Source organism: Egretta garzetta, unplaced genomic scaffold (genome assembly GCF_000687185.1).
Source record: "Egretta garzetta isolate BGI_Z169 unplaced genomic scaffold, ASM68718v1 scaffold1532, whole genome shotgun sequence".
In the NCBI taxonomy this organism is placed as follows: Eukaryota; Metazoa; Chordata; class Aves; order Pelecaniformes; family Ardeidae; genus Egretta; species Egretta garzetta.
In genome coordinates, this window is record NW_009258931.1 from 70,757 (window position 1) to 94,965 (window position 24,209).

Below are 24,209 nucleotides of genomic sequence, written 5' to 3' on the forward strand. Positions count from 1 at the left end.
CACAAACATGCAAGCCTGAATGAAAGTCAAAGTAATGGTCTGACAGCGGGTTCCTGAAACAGGGTCAGTGAGCTCCATTGAACTGTTTCAGTGATAGCCACCCACTTGGGAATAGCTTCCCTTTACATACAGCTGCTCACCTTAGGATACTCTAGGAGGGGAATGCAGGGAGAACAGGCAACATGGTTGGAGCTATCGTGGGTGGGATTTGCAATCCCAGCTTGGCACGAGGGAATCTGGCTGACCCAGGCAGAGGAGTTAGTACTCAGCCATATAAACCCCTCCCTGGTGGATGCACAGAATGAACCTTCCCACTACGAGCCCTGCACTGCCTCTGCTATGTCTTGTCCTTGAAATATCCTTTTGCTATCATGCCAGCAAGAGTGTGATCAGATTGTGGTTAGTCGGGCAATGGGTTGTAATATGATATAAACACTGCTATTGAGTGGGTTAGTCCTCCAGCAAGCCTACCTAGCTTAGGATAAAATGCTTTACACTCAACTTCCAGCTTCCCTGTCCTAGCTAATTTGTGCTGTTCCCCTCATGTATTTAATGAAGAAACACAATTAAATTGTTGATGTAAAAAATAATAGTCACAATGGGAAAATTTGCATGTTCCCCAAGACACTTTCCTGGTTTTGGTCACCATCCCATATTCCTTATTCTGTTTAGTTCCCGCTCAGAAACCAGCCCCAACGAGGAAACTTGCATTTTCCAAGCAGATGCCCTTTATAAAAAGAAAATGTATGAAAGAAAGTTTAAAAAAAGGAAAAGAGAAAAAAAGGATCTTTTAATTTTGGAAGTAGGCAAATTATTGGTTTTTACTGTTGAAAACCAGACTAGTCCCATAACAAAAGAGAAGTGCTGGTGGTGATAGTGGTTAAAATAAAGTTCTCCATGAAACAATGGCTGCTGCAGGGGCATATGTCAGAGCCTCTATATCTGTCAGAAACACTTTGGTACCTAATGAGGGCCAAACGTGAATAAAACCACAATTATTATTGTTATTCTTGTCATTATTCACTAATAACTGAACAGTTACACAGGCTACGTTAGCAGTATGGAAAGCAGTTCCCTTGATATGCTGTTAGTCTTTAATGCAATGCAAAGAGAAGCTGTTGTAGAAGGTAAAGGGGAAGTGGCTGGGGAACCAGAGCCAAGGGAAAAGGAGAAGGTGTTAGAACATGATGGTAATATTTTGTTAGCTGGTGAGGTTCTTGCCTAATTATACACATGTGGCTTGTCAGGCTACAGGGGCATCTAGAATGCTTTTTGGCCATTTGTATATTTAGTGTATTGTAAGCAAAAGAAAGGTGTTTAGCAAAAGGAGATTAGGGAGATGAGCTGGCTTCTGGTTAGAGGACGGATGTACCAGAGAGATAGGAAGGACATGAAAGGAGGTATAGAGTTGTTCCATGAGGTGTGGTATTAAGTGCTGAAAGAAGAATAAAGAGCAAAGGCAGTTTTTCCCATTATTGTGTTTTCCAAGACTCTGTATCCCGGAGGCTAGACTGATGAATCTATGGCAAATGATTGCTAAATATTCAGGAAAAATGGCTGACCCAAAATTACCCTGAACTGGCTGAGGTGGTGCAGACAGTAATGAAAGGAGTGTCATATGACGGTCAAAGCCATCTTTTGCAGGACCAACTCTGAAGAATTAAAAAAGAAAAAAGCCTGCTTTTTTGCCAGTTTCTGTGAATCTATCTACTTGTTCCAAACATTCTAAGGAGGTGTTAATGCAAAAATGATACAAACACTTATCAAGAAATAAAACCTTTTCTTGACTCACTTTTGTCTTGCAATTCCACTGATATACAGATCTGTGCACAGATCTTCTGCAAGAGAAGAATGAGCTTTTTGACAAGTAAAATAAATGATTATATTCTTTTTTTCATATTCAAAAACTAGTGGCATGGCAGGAAGAGGCACATCTAGCCTGTGATGTGGCAAGGAAGCATAGATCCCAAAGACTGGATCCTTGTTAAGTGGCAGGTTCTGGTTCACTTTTTCCTCTGCTAAGGTAACATAATGGCAAAATTTGCAGAAGTGCCAACCTTTGGCAGTTAGGACTGTCAGACACATCTATGCCTTGAGGACTCTCTGTTCACAGTTGGCCTTCTGTTTGTTTCTGATTTAGAAAAACAAACAAATGAAACCTCTTTTAAAATTCTCTTTTATTTTCATTGTACTAATGAGTAACTCGAAAATTGAAGTCAGTTCATATGAAGATTGTTGATTGTGGAAAAAAGGGTCAGAGAAAAAACAACCTATGAGACTTTGCATATCATCAAGTAAATTATTTTTTTTTTTTGCATTCATAAAGTGAACTTTGTTCTCTCTTAAAAAGGAAACTGAACTATGGTTTTGTTTTTAAATTACATCATTAAAAGAGAGATAAGAACCAAACCCAAACCCTGGAGCAGAGGGATAGCTCAGATACAGATCTAGATCCTAACTTTCTACTCAAGCTTCTCTTTAGTTACAATATATATGCAAGATTTTGAAGCATCTATATGAACGTGTTAAAACAACCACCACGTATCTCTTACAAATGTTGCCTTGTAGTGCATCATGAAAATCAGATCTTTAGTAAAGATTCCAATCAAGCTTTATTTGATTTTGTTTATCATGATCCTATCTATAATGTAGGTAAATGTTAAATGCTCCTTTTCTATTCATCTTCCTTTTTCTGGTCTTCCAGTTGACCTTCATGTATACATTTAATACACAAGTTCAAAGAAGACAAAAGAATAAACCCAACTCTTCCTTTCCAAAAGCCCACAACAGTAAATGATCAAGGTCTCAATATAGTCTCTGAAAGCTCACCAAGAGTCAGTTTTGCACATGCAAAGCTGGGTTTATGTATATGAACCAAAGCTGCATACACCAAAAATACAGAAGCACAGGAATGTGCAGTTCAGAGAGATGTAGAAGGGAAAAAGATTGGCCCTAAAGCCCCAAACCAGAATCCTGAATACAAAGAGTTTTGGAGATTACTTAGGAAAGTTTCCTATAAAAATGATTCCTTGAACTTCACACTCACAACGTGATTCAGTAAACACATTTAGTTACTGTGGTCCAAAGGCACAAATGATCTACTAAAAATGAAAGGTATCAAGCACTCAGTATGTTATATCGCTGAGTGTGATCATAGTGCTTCTTCATATGATCTTTCTTCAAAGCTTTCTAAGAGTTTGGAAACAAATTTTTATGGGGTATGTTTGCAATATTAGTGGTGAATCTTGAGATTATCATCGGTCAGGCGAAGCTGCATAGGCTGTCATCTGAATGGTACCTTGCAGATCATAGCAAAGTGGTCCAAAGTTGAGCTTTTTGTTGTGAAGTGGGTCCCTGCTGGGGATCAGCCTGCAGATGAGTTCTTTCTTTTGAGGCTTCTCGGTGCTTTTTAGGCACTAAAACAAAGGGATGGAAACAAGGAAGCGTGTGATGGTTACATGTGGATCTACATATCCAGAAGAGATCCTAACACTACAGAAAAGGTCATATCTGAAAGTGAGCTGTGGCAGGGATGATATCTTATCCACAGTTGGGCACAGACACCAAGGATGAACCTGAGACCTTTGCAAAATAGACTGATAGACATCATAGGGCAATCTTAGGGTTAGCCGTAACTGTATGTATAGGCACACTGATTCAGAATAAGACCCTGGAGCCCTCGTAGTAATACACATTAAATGAGAGGAGAAAAAAAAAACCCAACAAACAGAAGACCCAAAGCTCACTGTAACATGCAAACAGGCTCTCAACATTCATATATTCAGTTTGTGCCTGCCATTACCACCACTGGAGATGTAAAATAAGTGGTTGGTATGCAAAGCAGATAATTGATCATATATGTTACAAGTACAATGCATTTATGTTTCTGAAGTAACCATATATGCAAAGCAGGTCCACCTGTTTTGTTGTACATGTCCTTTGTTTCTGGTGTCTTGAACACTCTGCCTGCTTGGCTGTCTTGTGATTTTTCAAGAAAAAGATTAAAAATCCAGATTTTGTTCCTCTGCAGCTGCAGTTATTACACAGTGTAATTTATTTTAGACTGTTGTTTAAGTGCTTGACTGTAATCCAAGGTGCAGTAATGATCTAAAATATTTAACATACTCTGTAGATACTTGTTCCAAGCCCTGAAAAGCAGGGATTGTGTCTTCACTGTGTACATAACATACTTCAAAGAAAATAGGTCCAGGTGAAATCTACATTTGAAGTTCAGCCATGATGGTAAAAGGGGAAAAATGGGGAAGGATCCCATAGGTAAATATGCCAAAAGAGATCCACCCTTTTGGACAGGCCAGGAGGAGCTGCACTGAGCTTGTCTCAGCTAGAAGTCACTCTTAGACTTTGCATAGCTTATGGGTGGAGTCATAGTTTAATGGTTTCAGTCAGTTTTGCCTTAGACATCTTTTTTTGGGTGTATTTTGCATAGAGTACAAAACAGAAGGCTGTAGGCCCCCTTCCCTTATGGGCTCTGCCCCTACCTCCCCATTTTTGTAATTAACGAGACCCTTAGTTGAGTTCAGTGTTGTAACGTAAGCAACTGTACAAATCAATGTCAGAACAGTCACTCTGGTTGTAGTACTTTAGGGTTCACTCGTTTTCTCTGTACTGCTTATTTGCCTTTCTTACTGTGTTCAGCATTTTCCTGTCATTTAATATGAGCTGTTCTCAAAAGATTCTTGTTCAAAGAAAGGAGAAGCTCGTTATCTGGATGTTAAGACTCATTGGGTTGAATGTGGAAGTGGGGATCAGAGTAATTTATTTTCAGAGCACACCTGTAGTGCAATAAAATAATTTGCATAGAGTGCACTATACAGTGTTCAAAGTTCAAGGATTTGTAAATATGTTTTTCTGCAATGCTGGATTTGCTCCATGTGCAGGCCATGGCTCCTTACTCTTTCCATTACTGCTGTTTACTCAGACTGGCCGCCTGGTCAAGGCAAGAAGAACAGAGCAAATGACCTCCTGTTAGTGCCAAGTTGCTGGGTTGTGGCTTGGTGAGAGCTTTCTCTAAGAGACGCCTTCAGGGACTGGTCTTTGAATACCACCTGATAGATTGAATATAGGTGAAAGTTGGGGGGTTTGTGATGCATTCATCCTTTCTCATAGGACTCTTTCTAGAAATAATATTGCTGAACAGCAGTGCACAACTACATTTAACCTTGATTGAGTAAAGTGTTATTTGCTTCCTCTTATAACTGTGCAATGTGGTGTTATAAGATTGTACTCCACAGATGGCTCTTCTTCAGTGGAAAAGGGTGGAAACGTGTGTACAGATAACTGCAGTGCACACACACAGAGGTATATGTGTGTATATATATGCGTATATAAATATGTGTGTGTATATACACATACGCTATTTCATGTGTGCTTTCATTTATAACATACCATTAAAAGTAGAGAGACAGACCCCAAGATCTTTATATTATTGTTTTCCAAAATCTCAGCTCAGCTAGAATCCCTTTTTAACGTGGTTTACAGAGGAAATGAGGCTTTTGTGGTTATTCTGTCTGTGTGTTGGCTTTTGCATTTGGCCTGTAACAATCTTTGAGTCCCATCGCTATTTTTAATTAAATTTGACATGGGGTAGAAGTCTCAAAGATATGAAGTTCTTACAGGATTAATGAAAACTGGCTGCCAAGTACAGGCGGAAAATCTGTTAATACTCCATCTGAAAGAAAGAGTGAAGCTTGAGCTCACTCCTTTGAGACAATGAAATATTATGAATGCCCCAACCGTGGGAAAAACTTCAATCAGTGCTCACATCTTACTAGGCACTAGAGAATCCAACCACAAGATACACATTCATAGGAAACCAGGCTTCATTAGTTCCACCATTCGTTTTGATACATGGCATATGATTAAAAGAAAACTGAACATAGTATGTGTCCTTCCCCTTGAGGCTTCACACCCTTAACCAGGTTTGTCTGCACAAAAGGGAGATTTGAGGATTTGGCCCTAAACTAATGAAGAGCACACCCCTTCCAATATCCTGACTCAAAAATTTTTCCAAGTATGGGATGAGACACCGCTGTAAGCATAAATCTGCCATAAACTTGTATCAAAGAAAGGCATATACAGGATGAAATGGAGAAAATCGCAGTTTAGTTTTCACAGGGGAAGTATTCTTGAGCATGCTGCTGTACACTTCCAAGCAAAGGTGTGGAAATTGTGTTAGTGGGACTTTATACTCACCCTGAACAAAGTGCTAGAATGATTTCCAAACAAGGAACACCCTTGCATTACGATAAAGGAGGTGACTTGCAATTTTCAAGTCAACAAAAACCCCAGTACTTCGAATAATACACAGAACTTTGCCAAAGTTTGGGTTAAAGCTCAATCCAGTCCTGTTCCTGTGATTAATGTCATACTGCAAATTCTTTCTCTCATGCACAATTGCTCCCATAGGTGATATTGGAAATTTATTCTGATTGAGATAATGTATATAGCTTTCAAAAATAGGATGTATTGATTGATTAATTTATAAAGCAAGTTCCATGCACATTGTCTGAAAATACCATTACGTTGTTTAGGAATACTGTGGAGATCAATTGTCTGCTAGACTGTGATGAGGAAGAAGATTTTAAAGGAAAGTGACTGAAATCTGAATCCAGGGAAAATGCTGTCAGAATGCTTCTTCTCAGATCTCTAATGTGCATTGGTTTTGGTTACTGCTGGGCTGGAAAACTTATGCAAGACACACGATTTGGTTTATTTAGCCTCTGTTGCTGAAGCAAAGTGTCATAGGATCTTTTGGTTTGGAAATTCACCTGATTATGAAGAAGGAAAAATAAGAGTTTAGCTGAATTGAATTTTCAAGGCAAAATTACACAGGAGCTTGAATACAAAAATCTTTTTAGTTCACATGCACACGTTTTCTCAGGCACATTTTTATTTGCACAAGTATCAAGCATGAAAATTATGTAGAATTCCAGAAACTGCAGAAGTTGCAGAAGGCGAAACCATATAACACAGTACCTGAAATTCTGGGATGACTTCTCTGACTTTGGATCAATAAGTTGAAATTCAATATTAAGTGCATAGTGTAATTTTTAAAAAAGAAGTGAATTTACCAAACTAAGTTCCTAAGAGTGTTTTGCTAATCCTCAAGTTTTACTGTTTTCCAAGAAGAGCCGGTATTCTACCTCACCTCTATCTGATACTGTAATAAGTTCTTTATCATTCATACTTCATCCATTCATAGCTAATTGTCTTAAATTGTCTTAAAACCCAAGTTAAATAAATAACTCAATATATAATCAACCCATATAATCCCAGATGTGTATGTATTGACTGTCAAACACACAGTATTGCTTAAAGGTTCTTATATATCAAGTATATGAGATAAATTACATACATGTTGTATGCTGAACACCTTTATAACCAGAATAATAAATGTAAATGCTTCCTTTAGTTTCTCCCTCACAATACTAAGTCACTTGGCTTTAACATGGGACTAAAAATGTCTTCTCTTCTAACTTGCATAAATTTACTGACTAATATGATAGTCGTCTTTTATTTGGCCAGAGTGGGACAATAAGTATCTCTCTTAATTTTTAATATCTTATACCCCGTCACAGATTGGCTAGAATTAAGCACGGAAAGCAACTGTTAAGACATCCATGGTTTGATTTTGCCATTCTGTATAGCTACAAAAAAGGCCCTGAACTAGGTTATATTGTAAAGCACCATTCCCTGTGATAAACTTCCTAAGACTTTGGCTTTTTAAGCAATTCTCAGTAACGTCTCTCTCCCTCTCCCTCTCTAAATATATGTAAGGGGGAGGGAAGAGAGAGAAACTTGTAACTTTTAAAAGTTATATAATTTATTTTAAATGACAGAGGAAAATATCAACCCAGATGATTTCCAGGCTGCCAGTGTTTTTCCTGACTCCTTTTCTTCTACCAAAAAGGTTGCTGGTATGAGCTTGCAGGGGGTCAGGCGGTGCTCTCAATGGAATTTTTCTCATTGTCCTCAGTGGGTAAACAACCAGCACCAATGACTTTACCTTTCACAAGTCCATTTTGTATTTCATCCTCTTTTCAATTCCAAGGTGAAGTTTAGCTGCATGCACATGCCATCCTGATGTCTAACATTGTTTTTTACAGACTTTGTGGCTTTCAATTTACAATATTTTTGAACAACGATTTGGGTTTTTTGCCTGTGTATTTATATAACAGTCTGAAGCCTTTATAATATTTAACAAATTACTTTACCAAACTCTTGAAGAATGTCTATGGTTATAATGTATATTTTTAAACTATGCAACATCAAACCACTGAAAGATAATGTAAAACATCAAGAATACCTGTATTTGGGGAATTTTGTATGCCTTCACTGGAAAGATTAAGCATGTGATAAATATGTGACTTTTTTCTAAAATATAATAGAAGTAGGGTGGAGTTTTTTAAGTATAAATAAAGTAAAGGACAGTTTTACTCATGGTGCTAATGTTAAAATAAGTACAGAGAAAGGTTTGTGTCACAGAAAATGCTGTCTTGGGGGTGGGGTCACTCCAAAAGGCTGTTTCTATTACAACGATGGCTGTCTCTTTTACAAGATCTTTGACCATCTGATTATTTGGTGGTTTGAAATGTATGATTTGTGATATTTGTTACTATGAACTGTTACGGACAGTGCTGACACAGATCAGATAAGAAACTGGGTCAGCTGACAAGATATTCCCTGTAACATTATCTCCCTGTAGCATTAACATGTGGGTCCTTCTGTGTGATGGAGTTTCTGAACATGGGTTGTCAACTGTATAGTTTCATTGCACTTATTGAAAAGTCTTTTCTCTCTCCTAAAAAAACCCAAAAATAAAAAAAGGAAAACATGTTTAAACCGCATTTATCTTTAAATTAGAAAAAAAAAAAGTAAAACTATTTAGTATTTAATTTCTCAAACCTTGGCAGTTTTCCTGTATCGCTCTGTCAGGCGCCTTGTCTTTTCACGGCTTCATTTCTGATTACGGATTATTCATTTATGGATGGGCAGCTGTAGAAACTTGCTTCTTGCATATGCAAATCAATCATGGTAGTGTTTATCATAAGGAGAATTTGTGGCAGTGGAAAAGGGGTTGTGGCAACATGTTCTTGATTTCAATTGTATCTTCTACAAATGGAATTGACTTCCTCACTTCAGTGGATTTTTTTTTTTTTTTTTGCCATTTACCTCTTGGACTAGACACTGCTCACTAAGCAAGCTGTTCGATTCACTTACAGATCATGATTTTGGAAGGAGCTGGCAGAATGAGTATCAATTCCAGCAGCAATCTACTCCACCAGCAGCCTTCCTGGACAGACGGATATTCCACATGCAACGGTAGGAGGAATTCAGCAGCTCTGAGCCATGTTTTTGGGGGGGAGGCAGGGATAAGGGGGCTAGTACACCTTTAAGCATGCATAAGTATTATTTTTTCAGTAATACTAATTCACTGGAGTTTCACTTCTGGTAGGAAAAAATTCCATTTGTTACTTTATTTGTAAAAAGCTGAACTTGCAACACTAAGTTTCTGAATGTGACCGGTTTATGGTTTATTTTCTTATTGGTTCTTCTTCTTAAAATGAATTTAGTGGTGTTAAAAGTGCCAAAAGTTCCCTCTCCTCAGTCCAGAATTCATTCTCTCTTACCTTTACCCCTCATGCCTTCTCTGAACCAACAACACTCTTCAATGCTAATCACCCCTCCGGCTTTCCAGGGGAAATAGTCTTTTTGCTCTTTTACTGTATTTGCTTTGTCAGCTCAAATTACTAGATAACTTTCTAATTTAGACTGGCATTGGGGCGCTAGGTAACTTGTGATCTGAGAAATTTTCTTTTTTTTTCTTACTGTTTTCTGATTATATGTCTGTATATATAAAAATGTTCATATATATACTCTCAGTATAAAAATATAGATATAGACATATATCTATATATATAGTGTTTGATACAATTTTTTAAATCTTTCTATCACTCAGTCAATGGGTAAACCTTAAAATCTAAGCACACAAACACATACTGCAGTTGTCCTTCTAATCCAAATAATGCTGCAACAAAACTTAGAATGAAAGTTCCCACTCAGTGAAACTCATTCTTTTTTATGTGTAATCTCTAAATAAACAGGAATACATAAGCATGCACGTGCCGACCTGTCTGTATCAGATTCACGGGGAAAAAAAGTCCTGGCTGAGCTGCACGTTGCACAGAATTTCATGAAGGGAACTGGTGGCATGTATTTTCATGTTTCCAGGGTGAAACTCCTCAGGATTCATTTATGTTTTAGAGGGACAGGAAGCCGAAAGCTCAGACCAGCCTCTACAATCATTCACCACTTCCTTTTACCTAGCTACTCTTTCTTCTCACTAAAGGCTCTCCATTTACTTTAGGAGTCTGGTGGCCTCTGAAATTGCTTTACCCTTCTGAAGTGATGGGAAGACATATCAACCTCCTTTTCAGGGAATACCTGACAGCTCCATCAGATCTTTATTCTCTGACATACCACACTCTTAACCATTTCCATACTCATTCCCCAAATCTTTCAACAGGAGGATGAGAAACAGTCTTGCAAACTCCCTAAGTTACTGAATCAGACCTTGTTAGCCAATATTGATAAAGAAACCTAAGTAACTGTGGGGCTTTTTTTGTGTTTATCTGGAAACCGGCATTGTGCACTCTATCTCAACCGAAGAGACCTTTGGTTGTGTAGAATGTTGCTCATGGTCCTCTAGCAATATCCATTGCTATCAGTATTTCTCACAGCTGTATGGGTAATCTTTTTCTTGGGGAGACTGAGAACGGACTGGTGCCACATCCTGGAGTGGAGCTACTGTACAGCTACGCCATGGCAGCCTTCCCTCCTCCCATAATTCAACCGCCTCTGCAATCTCTCATCCTTAAACCCTTCATGCACTTGTGAGCATTTTACCATGCTCTCGTCTCTGCCTGGCATAATCCTTTGTCCTCCTTTCCAAAGGAATAAATTGCACTAAACTCCTTTTGCCAGCCCTTCTCTGAGTGCAAACCAAAGCAGTCCTGCCTTTGCTCTTATACAATTACCCTGTTCCAACATACAATTTCTTTCATTTGCACATGTAAATTATTGCTGTGTAATGACATACAACCGAGCGCAGTTTAAAAGACTGCCAAGAAAAGATTCAGACATCCTAACAAGAAAATTAGGCAGCTTCCGTAACTAAAAATGAGGTTTATAACTGCATTCAGAAATTGCCTTACCTGACTACAGAAATAATGTGCATTCACCAGAACGCAAGTTCTGTCATGAAGCTGTGGGCCATACTGATAGGCTTTTACTGTGGAGCAGTATGAGAGTGCCTCAGCTTTTACTGTTATTTGATTGAATCCCACAAGTCATATTCAGTCCTTATCAAGTCTTTATTCAAAGAAAATTTCTACAACACATTATAAAAATTTTGCAAGGCTTTCCCATCATTTTCTGAATCACTAAAATTATTTTTCCCCACAAGGATCAACATACCTTTTCAACAATAATTCTGTAAGGTATCTTCCATCAAAGAATTTTGGTGTGTTTAGCCTACATTAATAAATTAGTTCCTATATACTTAATCTGCCATGTAATATAATAATTCCCAATTTTAATTGGAAAACTGAGGCAAAAAAAAAATAATACCTTCTCCAGCAATAGCTACTGAGTTACTGTTAAGGACTGAGAAAAGAATGTAGATCTGTAGGCTTCCAAAGCATGCAGTTTAGCTATAGAACTTTCCTGTTGTCCGCAAAATCCCACGGGGCTAACAGAGACAGTAAACACCTATTTTCTTTTCCAGTATCCAGCAGCTTCTATGGAACCCAGTGGCATGAAATACACCCACAGTACTGGACTAAGTTTCAAGTCTGGGAATGGCTGCAGCATCTCCTTGATACCAACCAACTGGATGCCAACTGCATACCCTTTCAGGAGTTTGATATCAACGGGGAACATCTGTGTAGTATGAGCCTGCAGGAATTCACTCAGGCAGCTGGGACAGCAGGGCAACTGCTTTACAGCAACCTTCAGCACCTAAAATGGAATGGTAAATAGATATTAGGCAGAAACACACATACAGTGGTCTGAATTCTGGGATCTTCAGAAGCTGGTTACGTTCCCCCAGAGACCTACCTGGCAGATCTTGTCTGCTATGTTTGCTACACTGCTCATACCTCATTCACTGTATTGCTAAATTGCTTAGATATGAAGTAAGGCAGAAATCTGAAGGACCGGGGGAAAGGGTATGTTTCCTGCTCCAGAATTAGTCCTCTGGCTCAGCTGTAGCAGTTGCTGCATGGAGCTAACACCTTTGATTCTTCCGTGCTTGTTGTCATGTGTCCTGCCGTATGTTTTCTTGCAGGTCAGTGTGGAAGTGACATGTACCAATCTCATAACGTCATTGTGAAGACAGAGCAAACAGGTGAGTAAGAGTTGGGTAACGTGTCTTTTGATGGTGGCCAAAAGGGGAAATGGCCCATTCCAAGAGAGGTATCAAAATGACATTAAATAAAATGGAAAGTGTACGATGCAGAATAAAAGAAGTAACACAAATATCAGTCAATGTCTAATTTTTGAAGTTTCGGGCAGTACTACTATATCTTAGTTTACATGTGGCCACTTTTCCTGGGAGATCTCTGCAGTATCATCAGTCTACACTGATGTTCAGAGTTGGAATAGTTTGCAGTGTGCAGCGAGTCCGGTTTTGTAGAGGACTACATTCTGTGCTTCATTTATCAGATTTCAAAACAATTATTTTCAGAGTATTCTCAGTTTAAAAAAAAGATTAAAATATATTTGTGTGAAGTACTGTTAATGTTTGAAACGTGAGGAAATTTCCAAACACAACAACTTTGAGAGAAAAAGTGTTATTTTTCAATTTCTTCACATATTTCAATGAAACTGAAATTCAGGTAGCATTTTGGTTTGATCGAATCCTCATTTTTCCCATGGCAGTCTTTTTTTCCCCAGTTTGTTCATAGCTAGATCCCTTTCCTCCCAGGACTTCGTTTCACTGAGAAAAGAACTTCAGCTTAGTTCAATCCTCCTCTTCAGGGACAATTATTTTCCTGTTCCATTTGCGAGACCACCTCTGTCCATGTCCAAACACTCTCTATCCCACCAATACCAGCCTTTTTGTATGTAGATGTGTTCATGAGCCACGTTTTAATACCACCTGGCAGAACTAATACAGATTCATAGCGTGCGATGTCTCCACCAAATCCTGCCAGCCTGTTTATTCAGCTAATTCAGAGGACCCCAGCGTCTCCAGCCAGGGACACCATTCACCTCCTTGCACTGGGCAAGCATTGCAATCTGCAATGCACTCCTTGCCTGTGCCCATGTAGCAGAGGTGATGTGCATGCAGCAGCCTTGATGCTTGCCATATGGGAAACTACAGTAATCATTTAAGTCCTGATTTATGAGATCTTGGTATAATATTAGTTCCTCCTCCCACTAGAGATACACAGTGCAGTGCAAAGTACCTCAGCTGCACATCCTGGGCAGGTGAAAGCCCAGGACTAATTGATGATTCCCCTAGCTGTGCTGAATCAGGAGCTGGGGGGGGGCTCTGATGATGCCAACCACGGGCAGTGGGAGCGGGTTTAGTTTCTGCGTGGGGAGGAGCAGGCGGTGCAGACTGGGGCTGCTGGGGAAAGGACTCCTTGTGAGCCAGTGGGTACGGGGCTGTTGGTTTAGAGGGGAAGCCTGCCTCATCCCAGTAGACTGTCACAGTTGCAAAAACGTGGATACTGAAAAAGGCCAAAACGGGAAGACAAGCTGTGCCGCCATGTTCTGGCTAGGTACGGCCTGTTTTCAGAGACAACACTGGGCAGATCAGGTGTCCAAGCAAGCAAAGGGTGTGTGCTATTGCAGAAACACAAGCTCTTGGTGCCCAAACATGCAGCTGTTACTTAGCATGCCTGCTAAATTCCTATGTCATATAAGTGGTAACTCAGCCAAACATGACGATTTAGCTATAATTAATTCTTGTTTTTTTAATTTCATTTATATGAACATGAAAAAAAATTGAGTACAACCTAGATTTGAACCTTACTTCTCATCTTTTCTGACCTCGATTCAAAAAAAAAAAAAAAAAGATATTTTTAAGGCTTCTGACCTAAAAAATGCACTGTGAAGAGAATAATTTCCTGATCAATGTACAGATGATAGCTCCATCTGACCAGAAAGTCACTAAAAATTATTCCTCTTTAATCATGAAGGTAGTTTTTAGGTTAAGGATGGGAACTTGATGTGCCTGGAATAAAATGGCCCTTCATCTAGGATTAGGCTTTGATGTTTCTCACTATGTGCTTACACATGAAGCTCTGCTCCAGAGGGGACTTTAGCATTCTACCATTATAGAAAAATATACTCATTATAAACATCCTCCTGTTTTACTAGATATTTGAGAACACTTTCATCTCTGTGGCACCAAAGCACTGTCATAATCACCAGGGGCTGGGAATTCAGGACTGGATTGGGTAGAATTAGAGGTGATCTGGCATAGAAAACCTCCTTTAAGGGAAAGCATAAATGATATACTAGCCAGGAAAAGGAAGAGCCTACTACATTATTTCTGAAAGTCAGTGCTTTGTGTAAATACATTTGCCTGAGTATGCAAAACCCCATCCATAATTTGAGTAAAAGGAAATAATTTCACGCATATCTTCTTGATTCCCTTCACAGCTCTTTTTGTGTATGTTTCTTAATCCCTCAGTGCTCAATATTCACCCCTGTGCTAACAAATGTTCTTTTAGTGACCTGATTTTCCTTTTGGTCCTTTACCTTCAGATCCATCTTTAATGGTGTCCTGGAAAGAAGAGAATTACCTGTATGACAGTGGCTATGGTAGCACAGTAGGTAACTAACATCACGATACTTCACGCATTTCTGAGATGGTTTTATGGTTGTCTGAGGCTATTACTATAAACGTCTTCTTTTTCGTTCCCAGAGCTATTGGACAGTAAAACATTCTGTCGTGCTCAGATTTCCATGACGACACCTAGTCACCAACCTCCTGGTAAGGAACCTGTAATTATATCGTTAGTTGTTTGTCACTTGTCCCAGAACTACCAACATATAATAGTCTCTGTGGTCTTCTGTTGCAGGATCAAATCTGAGCCTCCACTAATTTTAAACCAAGCAATACTGATTCTGACAGCTCTTTTAGCTATCATTATTACAATAGCTTCTCTCTGTCAAGACAAAGATCAAATTATCTGCAATCTCCACATATCTTTTAAAGTGACTGAGTCAAAGGGAAAGATCATAGAATCATAGAATCGTCTAGGTTGGAAAAGACCTTTAAAGATGTTAGTGTCAGAAAGATGAGACGTACACCTTTCTGTGCATGGGTATGAGCTGGGTATGGGCAAATGAGTGCCGTGGTCCTCCCTGGGAGTGGCCGTGTTTCCCTAGTGAGGCAGTGGTTCACACTGAGTAGGCTGCTAGTTTTGGGGTTGGCCGGGGGAAGCTGTAGGGCAGACACCAAGCCCTCTGCCCAGCTGCACCAGCAGAAGGGCTTGCTACTGGAGCCCACCTCAGCTGATGGCAGGGCAGGCACTGCACCCCTCTTCACCCTCCGTGGTGCTTCCACGAGGCAGGGATACAATCTGCCTGTTAAAGGGCAGGAGAAAGAGCTGTAGTGCCCAGTGAAAGTGCGGTCTGGTCACACACGTTGGGGCCATGTCCTGGGGGCAGGCAACAAGGCTGGAGGTGAGAGAGCGAGGAAAAGAGGAGAGCAGAGGTGGCAGGGGAGTGAGAAAGGGGGGGAGGAAAGGCAAGTTCTTCTCAGGAGGCTGTTAAGCAAACAGACCTGAGGGAGAAAGCTGTGGAAATCACGGGAGGATTAGAAAGGAAAGCACACTGCTGTAGGTACAGGCGCTATCTCTGCACTGTGGGCAACCCCGTGTCTCTGCACGTGGATGGCAGTCACAGCCACAGTGCCTGCCCCTTTGCTGTATCCCCCAGCCTCCCAGCACAGCCGGACTTGGCAAGAGACGTACATTTTAAACTAAAACTCTCAGCAATAAATACAAAAAAACAAAGGGAGGAAAACCTGACCAGAAGAAGAAAACCATCAAACCTTAAAAAAACCCCCAACCAAACACTCTGTTTGCTTTCTCCACTGCCTCCACCCACTCTCACAAGATGACTACCAGGATTTTGGAGCTCTCTGACAGGACTGGGGACCTGTCAAGATCCTGGCATGGTGTGTTTACCTGCTGACTGCTTAAGCCTAGAGCTAGGGTGGCACGCCAAGGGCACAGCCTCCTGTAAAAAATAAATTTGTATATCCCGTAAAAAAATGGCTCATTCCTGAATCATATGCAAATACTGTGCAACCTTTTGTCAAAAGTTTTGCAAGACAGCTTTGTTGAAACTGCATCATAACTCTTTTCATCTGTCAGCCCCAGCCTCCTAACATGGCATGTTTGAAACCGGTCTCCACGTAGGAGTGGAGGCAGAGCAGGAGGCTATTTACACAGCTGAAATCCAGAATAAATCACTAGCTAGGCAGAAGGCAACTGAACTTCCAAGAATAAATTGCCAGCTAAGTGGAGCATAACGAACATTTGCAAGCGAATTGTGGGATTTTAAAATGAGAAGGATTTATAGAAGAGGGCAAATAAAGGACTGGGTCCTTCTGTCCTCGCCTGGAGTTCCCAGACTTTTAATAAAATCAAGGGAATCATAATCTGAGGAATGGCAGTGAAATAAGCTTCATTGTACTTCCCCCACCCCAGCTGAGTGAGGTTCAGGCTAGCTCCTGCTCTTTGAGAGTGGGAAGGCAAAGTGACTCAGAGCACGTTTGCTGCTTAGGGGTCAAGGACAATAATTATGTCAGGCTAAGAAAAGTGGAGGTTAGGTTTATCCTCACTGACCTGTTCAGTTTCTGTTTCCAGTTATGTGTAAATAAAGCAAGTGTGTGAATAGCTTTGCATCTACCTTTTCGCATGCAGTTATTGCAGTTGCTTGTGCAAATCTGACAAGTTTGTATGCAAATGAATATTTCCTGTGAGTCATTTTCCCATGCAAATGCCCATTTTCCATGAGAAGTATGATAATCGTGCATTCATAGAAGCTGGGAAAACGTGCGTGGGACCTTAAGCTTTGCTTCATGGAATTCAGGCACGAAGTATGCTGAAAAGGAGGGTTGAATGTGCAAATTGCGAGGTAGGTTACAGTCAGGAGCAGACAGAACCTTTCTTTTTCTTCATTTCTGAAGAAATGGTTGTGCCAGAAACCCTATTTCTCCTTTAGCTGGCTGCAAGTGATAAAGTGCCATCAATGAGAAATGGCTTGTTTCTATGGCTCTGAGCCACAGAACAGTATAAGCACATCCAGCTGCCAAGAACTCCTACAAGCTCAGCCCCATTCCCCCCACCCCAAACAACAATGCTTTGCCAGTTCATTATGTTTTAGTCAGGTAGGTGTTCTGTGCATTGGTGCCGGCACATACATTTCACATTAGATCATCTCTTCAGAAACAAATAAGCCCCCAAAGATACATGCTTATGCAAAGACTAAGACATAATGGGAACAATTCAGGATTCCTTTTATAGACGTGATCGTCTTATTTTTCTCTCACACACACATAAGATGAGGTGAGGTATTTGTTAATCAAATTTAGCTTTCAAAAGCCAAATGTTTACCTCTGCATTCATTCTTTATTCATCAATGGTCTCTTTGTGAAGTGTGCTGATTAACATATAGTACAGAAAACAAAACTCTCCCCCCTTCCTCCTCACGTAGATCACCTTCTGAAAAGTGATTATCTTTAAAAGAGATATTAATTCTTTTTTGTGGTTTTATGTCTTTCAACCTGCTAGTCGATGGAAAGCCTTTAATCAAATTTACAAATAGGCTTCATTTTCCTTCTCTGCAGATTCTTCAGATGTGAAAAAATCACAAGATCATGCCCCAAAGTCTCACACCAAGAAGCACAGTAAGTCATCATCCATGTTTATAATGGTTGGTTGATGGAAGGAAAAGAAACACATTAAAATCAAATCCCCTTCAGGAGGGAAAAGGAAACATTTTGAAAGCAAAACTGGTCAGATTATTATTGTGATTGAATCCTCCAAGGACCTGACTGGTTTTAGTACTGTTTGCTTATGTTATTTTTGACTCAGTATTGTTATACATTTAAAATTGTTTCTATCAATGAGGGCTTGTGGGGAAGCAACCAGAAACCAGTTGCCTCTGCCCTGTGTTGAGCTGGGCTGGCGGACTGGAGTACAGGAATGATGAAGGAAGCCCAGGTTTAATCAGGAATATCTCTGTGTGGGCATGGCCATGCTCGTGCCCGTGACTGCTGAGTACAGCGTGCACCAGAAACCCCACTCAGCATCTATCTCCTTGCACAACTTCTCACACACGGCATCACGAGCAAGCACCTGCCTCTCAATCATGCCACCTTCTTCTTCTCTGATATGACAGTCTTTCCACTCCCCTCATCTGATTTTTCTGCTAGTTTTGATTCAACCTGACTCTGAAGACAGGTTACCATAATTGTGGTTTCTGGACATAGTTCTGTTAATGTACTTTACTGAGATTTTTATGCTGAAAATATCTTGTGTGTGTCTTCTGCATTCTGTGTCATTCCCTATTTTTAATAGAAAACCTTCATACTGGTCATTCACTGCATTGTGTAGCATTTGATTTCATCCTGTTTCAATATGGTCTCCAGTTTATCTGTCTCTTCCTGACTCCTCTTCTTACCCTGCCTGTGACTTTGCCCAGCCAGAATTCCTGAACTTTTTAGCTGCACACAGATACTTTGTTTCTTTTTTTTGCATGTATATCAAGGTTGCTAATGAAATTATTAGATAGGACTGGTCTGAAGACAGACCTGTGAAAAACTGAGGTCACTTGGTTTGTTCAGCTTAGAGAAGAGAAGGCTGAGGGGTGACCTCATTGTGGTCTACAACTTCCTCAGGGAGGGCAGCGGAGGGAAAGGTGCTGATCTCCTCTCTCCGGTGACCAGCGACAGGACACAAGGAAATGCAATGAGTCAGAGGAAGTTCAGATCAGGCATTAGGAAAAGGTTCTTCACTGAGAGGGTGGTCAGACACTGGAACAGGGTCCCCAGGGAAGCACCAAGCCTGTCAGAGTTCAAGGAGTGTCTGGACAAAGCTCTTAGTTATATGATTTAGTTTTAGGTAGTGCTGCAAGGAGCAGGTAGGACTTGATGACCCTTATGGGTCCCTTCCAACTATTATATGATTCTAAGAACGCAGTCACAGCCTTGGCAAATAGAAAAGGCCACCTCACCAAGCTGGGCTAATCCCCTACATTACCAGTTTCTTCAGTACTACTCTGTATCATGATCTACTGAGTATGTTACTGATGTCCAGATAGACTAGGTCCACCACATTTTGTTCATTCTAGAAAACAATTATAATAACAAAGAAAAATATTGGATTAGTTGACTGAAATCTGCTTCTACTCATGCTGCACTGTATACCATTTTCTACTTGCCTCCACATCTTTAGCTTGTTTCCTTCTTAATTTCGTCTAAACCCTTGCATCCTTTTGAAGTCAGACCAAAGGATTGCTGTCTTTCTGGCCCACCTTGTCACTGTGTTTGTTATTCCTCATTCATAAACTACTCCATCTGACTTGTTGGATTTATTTAATCTTTTTTTCTTTTTGACCTGGGCTTTCCGGTGCTATCTCTACAGTAACTGTGGGATGGATTTGTGCTTAAACTGGGAGTTCTACCTGTTGACCTTAGAGATCTGGTTTTGCCTTTTCTGATATCACGGTCAAACATTTTATACCCTTTTTACATACGATTTTGGCTAGCCAGTTTTGTCACTATCCCTCTATCCACTCTACATCTTCTTCTTTAAGTCTACGTTAGAGACCTGAGATCAAATACTCACTGATGAGGAATGGCGTTTCACCTCCTTTGCCTTCTGTCTGTCTTTTAAATGCATGGAAATTCAGTGCCTGCTTCATAAGTATCTTGGCTGTTTCACATACCACACAAAAATATCAGGTTACAAGTCATGCTGTAGAAGAATATCAGGAAAAATGGGCAAATGAGATGAGGGGAAGACTGAAACATGTTATCTTCAGGGGAGAAACAGGGCCAGAGGCAGAAGGAAGCAGTGGGTGCTTTGGACTCTGATTCCCCTGCCTGCCACGGGGCTCAGACTGCCAAAGGCTGACATTCACCTCCAGCCTCAGTGTAAAGGCTGTCAGCATTTTTTGCTTCTGTATCTCTGAGGAGGGGGTCCTGCACTCCAGCAAGTATGGCCTGTCCCTACCAAGTGGGACATTGGTAGATGACACACTGTAAGAACATGATGTAAAAATGGCAAGCATAGACTGGAGAGCTCTTTAGACACTCCTTCCTCCTTCCCCCTTTCCTCTTTCAGACCCTCGAGGAACTCATCTTTGGGAATTTATTCGAGATATTCTTCTCAATCCTGAGAAAAACCCAGGATTAATCAAGTGGGAAGACCGGTCAGAAGGTGTCTTCAGATTTTTAAAATCCGAAGCTGTGGCTCAGCTCTGGGGAAAGAAGAAAAACAACAGCAGCATGACTTACGAGAAACTCAGCCGGGCTATGAGGTGAGCTGAGATGTTGCTGTAGAAGACTGGGGCACATAAAAAGACCTCCTGAATGGAGAATCTGGTTGACTTTTAAAAATGAATTGTCAGCGGAACCACTTTCTTTCTTTGACAGCTGAGTCTTTCCCACTAATTTTGAGATTTTAACATTATGTTCTTCTTTGTCTTTTCTTTCTCCTCCTGTTCCTGTGCACTATAATATATAACATATATATATGTGTTATATATATATAATATACAATCTGTTGCTGTCCACCCAAACAACTGATGTATGAAGGAAACATGGTTGTAGTAAACTGAAAGTTCATGTGCTACTGAAGTGGGAAGTGCCCAGTAATGGCCAGAGACCTTGTTATTTCCATCAGTGTTCAGAAACTAGACATATCTCCCACACATTATATTAAATAGGCTTACAAATTCTATGCGAGGATTTTCTTTGCTCTTTGCTTTAACATTTTGAGCATTTTTCCATAATCTATGAAAGTTCAAAATGTATTTTTAATTGGAAGCTGAGATTCTTTCCTGGTCTGATTTCAGATCCTGGTTTATCTGAAAAAAAACACCATGAAATCTCACAAGAGTGTGATAAATATGGCAATATGCTATGACCTGAAATATGGTGAAATTCAAACTCAGAAGATAAGTAATATAAAGTAAAAAGAAGGCATCATTTTTTTCTTCTCTGTCTTTCAGTTATAATAATCTTAGGTATTATATATCTTTCAATAGACATAAAGACTTTTCAGCTAGCCGAGGGATTGCCTAGGTGGCAGTGGCCTTTTAGGACTGTAGGTGAATTTAATCTTAAATCTTTTTCTATGTTTTTATTTTAACAGATACTATTATAAAAGAGAAATCCTGGAGCGTGTGGATGGTCGGAGATTAGTATATAAATTTGGAAAGAATGCCCGTGGCTGGAGAGAAAATGAGAATTAAATATGTCAAGAAATAACATTTAAAACACCTGGATGTAAATATTCAAAGACTATTTTCTTATATTTATGTACCAAACCGGGGTGAAAAACCAATTCTACTTCTGTCGGGAAGAAGGAACTTTATCATTATTGGTGTTAAAATTATTTTATTTGAAGTATGTCCTGTATGGGGAAAAAATGTACACAGTTTTCTGTGATATAAGATAACATTATAGAATTATGATTATTTTTCCCTTCTTGTGAAGTTTTTCTCTTTTTTTTTAAATCATACAGGCATAATGTGATTTATGAGTCATGTAAAGAAAGGGAAGGAGTGAAATACTAGGGCATTTAGGGAGTATGATAATCTACTTTGGAAGGCAACTATAGATGGAGGAAACAGTAAAGCATCTCTGAGCCAAGTAGTCTTCTTCCATAGTCATCTGGTTTATAGATTTCTTTGGCCAATATCACTTGTTCCTTCCCTCCTCTGATTTCTGAGTGTTTTAACACTTTGCTGGCTTCCAGTTGCTTTTGTTAAGTCAGATGGTGGGCTCCTCTTCAGTTATCTTATCCCAGCCACAAAGAGCTCTGCAAGGTGTCTGTCAGCGTTTATTTGGAAGAGCCCATACTACCTCCATGACTGGGACCTTCTTTTGTAGACTGAAGTTTAGGACCTGACTTTACGTGGTACTGAGTATTCTCCCTAATCTCCAAAGGGCATTCAGCTCATCCCAGGAAAAGGGCTATTTGTTTTTAACTAACATCTTTGAGGTGAACTGCAGGAAGAGAATCAATCTCAGGGACCAAAAGCTATTGAAGGAAGATGATTGTTTTCTGACTGGGCAGACTTACTAAAAGGCACCATTTTCCAAGTAGAAATATTAATACTCCTTCCACTCTCTTATATTCCTAATTAAAGCATTGAAATCCATGCCATGTGAAGCAGTGAGGAGGGCAAGCAGAACATATATTAATCCCACAATATGAGAGACAGTCTCCCCAGTTCCTTCAAGTGGTATGGTTCTCCTGGCAGGTCAAGTTTCAATTGGACAGATACTTTCAAAAAACATTTGAGGAATGCAAAGCTTCGTTGTGTGTCAAATAGTTCCCTTTGCTTCTCTCAAGTCTAACTGTATATTTTATTTGTATTTGTCAACTGTGCTTGGGATTCCTAGTTGGAGAAAAAACCATGAATGTAAAGACGCTGAGATTTTGGGGACTTTCAGACCTGGGCCAGTATTTTGGGCTCATCTCTTAGCAGTGCTATGTGGAGACTGAACATTCATTGGCAGCTTTTTATTTCTCCACATCAGAAATGCTTCCTGCTGGCACCAAGCACATGCAGAACATGGGGAAATAAAAACTAGAGGAGGCAGCACTTCACCAGGTCACTGAGTACGTGAGATGTGGGAGCTGAGAAACAGGATTTTCTTGGTGATGTTAAGAGAGGTGAAACCAAGATTGATTCCAACTCACTTTTTCAGGGATGGTGAATTTGGAAAACAAGAACAGGGGCTGAGAAGTCTATGACAAAAAAAAAAAAAAAAAAAAAAAAGGAAAATTAAGAATATAAATCCATCTGATATCCATTTCCTCAGGCGTCCCCTGGATTTGAATCCATATTAGTTTGAAATGCAGCAAGGTGCAGCTGGAGGTTATAGGATATTCCATTTTTTGTTTGTCTTAAAAGGAAATAGAGATGAAACCAAGAGACAACAGAAGTATCAATATAAAGGGTATCAAATGAGCTTAGCAACAATTTGTAGGCAAACACAAGAGCCTAACTTGTTATCTACGCTTGTAGGACATGTCAAACAATAACACCACCTCCTACAGTGTGTATGCCAGAGCTGTCACCATCAATTACCCATACATGACAATTTTTACTTTTCATAACCTGGGTGGAGAGAGGTTCATCTTATTTACAAATCAAATAATAAGCCTCTGTACTTCAAAGCATTTTTTTCTCTCAGCCTCTCTCTATCTCTTTTCTTTCTTTTTTTTTTTTTTGTCTGACTGTGCTAGCCTTGCTTGCTTTTACACAACTCAGTAATTTCCTTTTTTTACCTTATTTAGCTACATTTCACTTCCTTTGCGATCACTTTGTAGTTCGTATAACAAGAACTGGGCCACCAGACGAGGAGAGCACTTTCACTTTGCTCCAAAGACCATTCCTTCCCCCGCTCCATGGTTATTTGAAGCCCTTTGCTCCTTGCTCTTCACCCTTCTCCCTCCCCCCTCCCCCAATCCACACCTTGGGTGAAAATCTGAAACCAGTGGTACTGTCACAAATCTGCAATACTGTTGTACCTTATCTCAGGTTAACATACAACTTACAGCAACTGATTGTAATACCTTCATAAAGCTGCTTTCTACCAGATCTCTCATCAGACTTCTTGGGAGATAAAATGAACTTGTGATATACATATGTCACCACTTGGTTACTGAGCAGCAGCTAAACCTGCTTTTAAAGGTTTTTAAAGATAAAACTTTATTTAGAAGGATACTGTATAAATCTAGAGAGTGATTTACGCTGGGGTGCAGTATAAATGCCAGTCTTCTACTGTCATGCCTTTCAGCACGTGGAAATCGTGCAAGTTTCTATTCCAACTCTGCAGAACTTTTCAGACTGGGTACTTGTCATTCAGCATTACAATAGCACAAAGTTGGAACAGAAGCCAGCCAACATTTACTCTGTTT

At 39.9% G+C, this 24,209-nt stretch overlaps 1 protein-coding gene across 2 annotated transcripts; it reads left to right on the forward strand.

Annotated features, from left to right (window-relative positions):
- Window positions 1–9,242: 9,242 nt before the first annotated feature.
- On the forward strand, window positions 9,243–21,528 carry EHF (ETS homologous factor). 2 transcript variants are annotated; one of them, XM_035889896.1, is made up of 8 exons: window positions 9,243–9,342; window positions 11,807–12,052; window positions 12,368–12,427; window positions 14,800–14,868; window positions 14,960–15,028; window positions 17,897–17,956; window positions 20,397–20,592; window positions 21,429–21,528. In XM_035889896.1, exons 1-8 carry the CDS (start codon window positions 9,246–9,248, stop codon window positions 21,526–21,528), a joined length of 897 nt encoding a protein of 298 aa, XP_035745789.1. In that variant the 5' UTR covers window positions 9,243–9,245. The 2 variants fall into 2 exon arrangements, with proteins under 2 accessions (XP_035745789.1, XP_009632536.1); XM_009634241.2 differs by lacking the exon at window positions 14,960–15,028.
- Window positions 21,529–24,209: the final 2,681 nt, after the last annotated feature.